This window comes from Cervus canadensis, chromosome 3, assembly GCF_019320065.1.
Source record: "Cervus canadensis isolate Bull #8, Minnesota chromosome 3, ASM1932006v1, whole genome shotgun sequence".
NCBI lineage: Eukaryota > Metazoa > Chordata > Mammalia > Artiodactyla > Cervidae > Cervus > Cervus canadensis.
This window is the reverse complement of record NC_057388.1, coordinates 112494477-112501576: the sequence shown is the minus strand read 5'-3', so window position 1 is coordinate 112501576 and position 7100 is coordinate 112494477. Positions and strand designations below refer to the sequence as shown.

Sequence of the window (7100 nt, the reverse complement as noted above, 5' to 3'; positions counted from 1 at the left end):
TAGATAATTTAGGTAAACTTCTTTGCAAGGTGCCAGTCATATAGACAAATGATGGTTGCACCACCCTCTGTGTTTGGTGCTGGAAATCTATGCAGAAACTAGTAAGACAGTCAGGAGAAGAGCCTGTCAAAAACAGGCACTCAAATGCATGTGAATCAACCGGTGCAGCGAAGCATACACAGTGACAGACATGAGCACTGCGGCAGGCCAGCCAGGGAGGCACAGCAGGGCAGCAGCAAGTCAGACCTTCTCTCCCTGATGGCTGACACTGAGCCGGGCTGACCTGACCCCACACAGAGCTGGACTCCTAGAGGAGAAACCCCCCTGCTGAGGGTACCTGACCCTCAGCGGGGGGTGGGGGGGTTACAGCCAGGGGCAGTAGCGAAGCTTGAACCCAGCCTTCACCCATCCCAGCCCCCAGTGGTGTGGAACTGCCAACCCCCTCCATCTCCACAGCTCCCCAGAACAAAGGAACACCTACAGCCACCAGCTCTAAAACCAGATCTTTATTCTCTAGTTGGAAAAGGAGGGTTAGTGGTTGTGTTTAGTTCCAGGGAACAAACAAGGCCCAACAGTAGAAATTACAGGGAAGCGGACTTCATTCATTATAAGGAAGAATTTCTAACAATTAGAATTATCCTACAATAGAACCAGGGCCTCAGGAGATTCCCTGTCACCTAAATGTTCAAGCAGAGGTTGGGGATCCACACGCTAGAATGTTGGAAGGGAAACTCACCCCCACTTCCCATCAGCTGGCCTTCCGTTATCAATGGGGGCAGTCCTCCCCACAATGTGCTGAGCTCCAAAGGGAGTGAAGGCGGGCTGGGGTGTTCGGACAAAAGCCCTGACACAGGGCGGCTGACAGCCATGGGATTGCTCTAAGTGCTGGGAGGGTGGTTGGATGAAGGCAGTCGCAGCGTGGGAAGATGCTCTGGGAAGGACTGATCTTTCGGGGGAGGAAGGGGAGCCACGGCACTAACAGTAGACGGGTCTCTCCAAATCTGGATGCCTGTGCAGGGGCGGGAGCGAGGGGCCGGTCTGGGGCAGGCTGGAGGAGCTCAGCTTTGCCTCCCAGGACTGGAAAAGGCCCAGGTGCTGCCCAACAAGGCCAGCAGGTTCTCCGGGTGTGTCCAGCTGCTCCACTGATCCTCCCCGGCATTCATTCACTAAGGGCTGAACCACACCTACTTGAAAAAAAAAAAAAAAAAAACGAGCCAAAGGAACTCATAAGAGACGGGATGTTAAGGCGTTAACACCAGAGGAGAGGGGTCCTCCTGTCCACTGGTGGCCCCTCCGGCCGGAGGGCTCTAAGGGGTGGGTGGAGCTGCTATTGCTACTTTTCCAGGGCACAGGATAGTCTGGACCGAACCTTAGCAAACACCAGCGGGAGGCCGGGGTCCCTGCTCTGCAAGTGGACTCCCTGATTACAGCGGGGAACCTCCCTCCCTAACGGGGCCGGCTCACCCCACCTCGCCACCCCCCTCGCCGACAGCAGCAGCAGAGGGCACAGTGTGAACGACGCCCGGCCCACCCTCCCTCGGCCTCCGCCGCCCCGGCCCGCTCAGACATCGTGCTTCTTCTGGTGGGCCAGGAGCTTCCCCTCGTCGTCAAAGGTCTGGCCACAGATGGCGCAGCAGAAGGCGCCGTCCCGGATGTGGCTCTTGCGATGGGTGATGAGGTTGGACTTCTGGCTGAAGCTGCGGTCGCAGTCCGGGCAGGCGTAGGGGCGCTCGCCCGTGTGGATGCGCCGGTGGGACACCAGGTTGGACTTCTGGCTGAACGCCTTGCCACACTCAGGGCAGACGTACGGCTTCTCGCCGGTGTGAATGCGCCGGTGCGCGGCCAGGTAGGGCTTGTGGCGGAAGGCCTTCCCGCAGTCCGGGCACACGAAGGGCCGCTCGGGCGCGTGGTCGCGCCGGTGGGCGGCCAGGTGGCTCCCCTGGGAGAAGCGGCGCCCGCACTCCTCGCACGCGAAGGGCCGCTCGCCCGAGTGCACCCGGGAGTGCGCCACCAGGTGCGTCTTCTTGCCGAAGTGCTTGCCGCACTCGGCGCACGCGAAGGGCCGCTCACCGCCGTGCTGCCGCTGGTGCGCGCGCAGGAAGCGCTCCAGCCGGAAGCCCCGCCCACAGTCGGCGCAGGTGTGGAGGGAGGGCGGGGCCTCCGCCTCGGCGCCTGGCGGCCCGGGCCCAGCAGAGACCTCAGCTGGCTCGGGGGCCGTTTCCGGAGGGGGTTCCGGGGCGCGCTCCGGGGCGCCGGCGGGCGGTTGGGGCCCGCCCTGCGCGGAGCCCTCGGAGCGCTTGTGGATCTTGCTGTGCGACAGCAGGTTGGGCTTGTGGCGGAAGCGGCGACCGCACTCGGTGCACGGGTACGGCTTCTCGCCCGTGTGGATGCGCCGGTGCGAGGTCAGGTAGGGCTTATTGGTGAAGCGCTTCCCGCACTCGGGGCACTGGTGCGGGCGCTCGCCCGTGTGCACGCGGCGGTGGGCGATCAGGTTGGGCTTGTGGCGGAAGCGCTTGCCACAGCAGGCACACTGGAACGGGCGGTCGACGGCGTCCCCGCCCGGCCGGGGCGCGGTCACTGCCGGGCGCCCCCGGGGCCGCGGCCCCAGGGCCTTGGCCGCCGCCTCCTCCAGCGCCTCGGCCACGTGGACCCGCTTGTGAGTCACCAGCTGGTCCCACTGGGCGAAGCTGCGGCCACAGTTGCCGCAGATGAAGGGCCGGGCCTCGGGGGCCGGGGGGTGGCAGCGCCGCGAATGGGCCCGCAGCTGCTTTCTCCGCCAGAAGCGTCTCTCGCAGGCTGGACAGGCGATGGGCCGTTTCGCCGCCGAGTGGGCCCGCAGGTGCAGAACCAGGGCCACCCAGCCTCGGAAGCTCTGCCCGCAGAGGTGGCAGGCAAAGCCCAGGTCTGGGGTGGCGGCGGCATGGACCTGGCAGTGCAGTGCCAAGAAAGGGGCGTGGCGGAAGCGGCGGCCGCACTCGGGACAGGGCCGGGGCAGGCGGGCCTGGCAGCGCCGGGCATGAAGCCAGAGGGCCACCCAGCCGGGGAAGTGCCTCCGACAGTGGGCACAGCGATGGGCCCGACCTAGGGCCTGGCTGCCCGACTGGGCCGCGGCGGTGCCTCGCGACCTCAGCCCCTGGGGCTCCTTCTCCAGAGTCTGGGACGACTCCTGGGAGGGCCCAGAAAGGAGTCGGGGCTGGACGGGGCCCATGGCCACCGGGCCCCGGCAGCGACGTTCCAGCATCGGTTCTTCCTCTGCTGAGGGTGGAAAGGTACAGTCACGCTGGAGAACCACACAACCTGCGCCCCCCCACCCCAAGCTCCTCCCAGAGGACCCAAGAGGAGCCTGCCTCCTCCACTCCTCCAGCCCTGGAATCAGGACCACTAGACTACTCTTCTGTTTCCTCCTATTACGTTATTTCCATCTTGGGTTTCTAGAAAGCATTTCAAGTAAATCTGCTGTTAAGTCTTTACTGGCCCTGGAAACGACTAGAAGGAAGAACCCTGACCCTTCTTGGAATCCCCCTCCGGCATGGAGTAAACACGCCAGGGCTGGCTGCACAAAGATTGCTGCCTTGGGACTCACCAAAACACGCAGTCACCTCCCCCTTCAGCGCTTTATATGCTTTCCCAAGTGCTTCCCTGCCGCCCTCTACTTGTTTCTATTTGCTCTTGTCACATCTGAGCTTCGCAGCAACTCAGTGAGGCTGGACAAGAGATACGAACTCCCTGTCTGATGGAAGAAGCCACTGTCAGGCTCGACAGGGTGACAGGACTTGCCCCAGGGGGGCACAGAGTAAACCTACAGCAGAACCCGGACGAGGGCTCTCATCTAATCCCGTCTTAGGGAAGGCACTTTGACCTCCCTAGCCTCAGCCTCCCACGGCCAGGAGAGCCAGTGAGAACGGCCCCTTCTCGGGAGCAGGAGAGAGCTCCGGATACTACTGCCAGCCCAGCGCGATGCCAGGCCACTGCCTGCCCAGACTGTGCCCGCATTCTGCCCGCCTGCCCTCCTCCACCCCCGCACGTGATGAGGACACTGCAGGAAGGAAAGCGCTCTTGAATCCAAAGAACACCCACAGCCTGCTGCCCTCGGGGGTGAGCCTGCCTCGCTGCCTACCCTCGGGGGACTGGGATTACTGGGGCACGGAAAGGGGAGGAAGGAGGAGATTGTAATCTCTGTCCCCTGTCCCGGCCTGCCCCAGCTCCGCCAGGGGCTGCCCCACGGGCAGCTCTTCCAGAACGGGGAGAACCCAGACTCCTGCGGGGGAGTCTCCTACACCCACTGCCAGATGGGGTGGTGATGAGACTCCTAAGGGACCTTCACTGCCTGCTCACAAGTTCCCCCGAAGTTCCCCCGAACCTGTACTCCTCTCCAGGAGCAGAGACATGACTCATTCCCAGCGGCCAGACTGAGCCCTGGGAAGACTCCCAGGATGTGACGAACCTGAAACATCCCCCCTCTCCCCCCGCCCTCAGCTCCCCCTTCTCCCCCCTCTCCCCCCTCTCCCCCCCCACCCCCCGCAGCAGGGCACTGGGGCCACGAAATGGTGCGAGAACCCAACAAAGAAGGCCACACTCTACCCTGGAGGCTGTGGAGCTGGAGATGAGGCTTGGCCCAGCTCCTCCTGGGGATGTTCCCGGGGATACTTCTGCGGCTGGAGCGCCTGCTTCGGCCCACACTCGGGTAGCCCCCGGATGTCAGCGAAAACTGCAGCAGTAAAGACACCCCTACCCCCATGGCAGAGCTCAGACCTCCGGTGGCAGAGAGGCCAGCCTTACCTGCGGGGAGGGGAGAGGACGCGTGCGTGAAGCTCAGCGCTCCCCGAGGGTAGTCATCTTTGTGTCCTCGGCAGCCACGGCCCCCTCCCCCACCCCGGCACCCTGCTGGGCAGAGTGACCTCAGTGGCCATCGGATTAATAACTGAACGTGCCCCCTTCACCAAGGAAGCCCGGGGCTGCGTTGAAGGCTCACTTCCTCCCCTGGTAAGGTCACAGCACGAACTGTCCATGCTAATGGCCAAAGGCCCCCAGGCCGAGGGCAGGAACTCTGAAATCCCCGCTGGCTCCCCTTCCCCCACCCTCCTCCCGACAGGAATTCCAGGCCGGGTTCCCAGGAGGGGCTGCCAGGCGCGCTCCTGTGACGAGGACTCGGGCAGAGTCTCCTGCCGCGTCCCGGGTGGCAGAGGGCCGTGCAGACCCCCACACACCCCCCCTTTTGTATTCAAGCATGTGCTTTGCCACCCCCTCCCCCCCGTCCACGTTCGCGGACACACGGCTCCGTGCTCTCCGAAGGGGCCCCCCCCCTCCGGTCCCCACGCAGAGCGCGGCTCGCGGAGCCTGCGCGCAGGTGCGCGGACTCGCCCCCCGACTCGGTCCAGCAGTGCACCCCCCCAACACAGCGCGCACACGATCACGCGCCCCGCAGGTAGGGCCGCCCCCCCCCCCGCCTTCGCCGCCGCCACCACCACCACCACGGGCCCGCGTGGAACCCCGCGCCCTGCCCGGGACGAACCTCTCCGGCGGGGAGCGCGGAGGCGCGTCGCGCGTCCATGAGGCCCGAAAGCCGGCGCCGGCGGCCGCGCTCGCCACCCCGCCGCGGCAACAGCAGCAGGTTCGGGTTCACCACCGCCAGGCCCGTGCCCAGCACCCCCCCACCCCGCCGGTTCCCAGCGCCACGTGACTACAGGAGCTGCCGAGGGTCAGTCGCGGGCTCGGGCCGGCGGCCGCGGCCGGAGGGCGGGGCGGGCCGCGGGGCCGGCCGAGCGGGGCCCCTCTCCCGCCCCCAGCGCCCCCTCGCGGGCCGCGCGGGGGCTCGACTCCGTTGCCATGGCGACCACCGGCCGGATTTTTCCCGGACGGGCCCGGCTCAGGTTTCCCCGACCCTTTGTCCCTCCCGGCGGGCGCGCGTCCCTGGGCGACCGCGTGGCCGGACCGCGGTCACTCGGCGAGACCCGGCCTCGCTGGCCCGAGCCTTGGCGAGGGCGCTCCTCGACCCCCTACCCCACCCGGCCGCCCCCCTCCGGTTCTCCGGCCACCTGGACCTTTGGCCGCGCTGCAGAACCTGAATAGCGCAGCGGCTGAGCCGCGGCTGGGGGCACGGCTGACCGGAGACAGTCGGCTTCTGGGTAGTTCAGAGCTGGAGAAAAGGAAAGGCCCGATGGGGTGAACTTTGAAAACGGGTTGCCCTCGCTTCCAGAAATCAGCCGAGCGCAGGCGCCCCGGCTTCCGTGGCTGCGGGACCCGGGGCGCGGGCGGTCCTGGCACTCAGGGCGCTGCGCTTGGAAACGCACCGCATCCCGAGGGCGAGTGCGGAGGCAGGTGCGAGTCTGCGTCCCTGACTCACCGTCTAGCAGGTGGCCTTGGCTTTCCCAACGAAACACTTACTGGGTTTTCTCGGCTTGGACCGTTTCACGTACTCTTGTGCTTTTCAACACAGGCAACTTTCTAATTGTACAATTTTTAAAAAGCTTTATTTTGTATTGGGGAGTGTAGCTGAGTAACAAGGTTGTGACAGTTTCAGGTGGACGAGACTCAGCCGTACGCATCCATGTATCCGTTCTCCTGTACAATTATTCCTAAAACACAAAATCTGTTGCATTAATAGGAAATAAAATACGCAGATTTCTCATACTTACCTCATACATTTACATTAAATGTAATGTAAAATGCCAGTTGCATTTAATGCCTTGGTATGTATCACCGTCAGGAATCCTTTAGGGTATGAATTTGAGCAAACTCCAGGAAATAGTGGAAGACAGAGAAGCCTGGCATGCAAGAGTCGGACACGACTTAGCCACTGAACAACAACATACATATCATCGGGCATTTTTCTAGGCTTATCTGTGCTTATTTGAGGTTGGGGTAATGCCTTACAAAGATGTATTCTGCCTTTTTTGCTTAACAATGTTGTGAATTTTCTTCCGTCCTATTAAATATTCTTTTATAACAAGATTCTTAATTGCAACATAACTGCACATTTTCTACTTTTCTGTATCATGGGTTCATATTTTATTGCAGATGCCTGATTTAAAAATTCTAGAAGTGGGGAACTGGCCGGTCAAAGGCAAAGTGTATTTTTCAAACGTTTTCTAAACTATCTT

General features: G+C 62.8%; 1 protein-coding gene across 3 annotated transcripts; it reads right to left on the bottom strand.

Annotated features, from left to right (window-relative positions):
• Nucleotides 1-491: 491 nt before the first annotated feature.
• REPIN1 (replication initiator 1) lies at nucleotides 492-5668 on the bottom strand. Of its 3 annotated transcripts, none has more exons than XM_043464064.1 (3): nucleotides 5513-5668; nucleotides 4582-4728; nucleotides 492-3255 (listed from the first exon to the last, which is right to left on the bottom strand). In XM_043464064.1, the coding sequence occupies exon 3, from the start codon at nucleotides 3239-3241 to the stop codon at nucleotides 1562-1564; it is 1680 nt and encodes a 559-aa protein (XP_043319999.1). In that variant the 5' UTR covers nucleotides 3242-3255; nucleotides 4582-4728; nucleotides 5513-5668; the 3' UTR covers nucleotides 492-1561. The 3 variants fall into 3 exon arrangements, with proteins under 3 accessions (XP_043319999.1, XP_043319997.1, XP_043319998.1); XM_043464062.1 differs by having other exon boundaries at nucleotides 4582-4779; nucleotides 5513-5667; XM_043464063.1 differs by having other exon boundaries at nucleotides 492-3252; nucleotides 4582-4779; nucleotides 5513-5667.
• Nucleotides 5669-7100: the final 1432 nt, after the last annotated feature.

Bases quoted from the DNA above. Each gene is read 5' to 3' on its own strand.
- REPIN1 (XM_043464062.1), bottom strand. From the start codon at position 4,738: ATGGGGGTAGGGGTGTCTTTACTGCTGCAGTTTTCGCTGACATCCGGG. The intron at 3,256-4,581 runs GTAGAGTGTGGC...TTCCACCCTCAG, and splicing joins CCAGCTCCACAGCCTCCAGG to CAGAGGAAGAACCGATGCTG.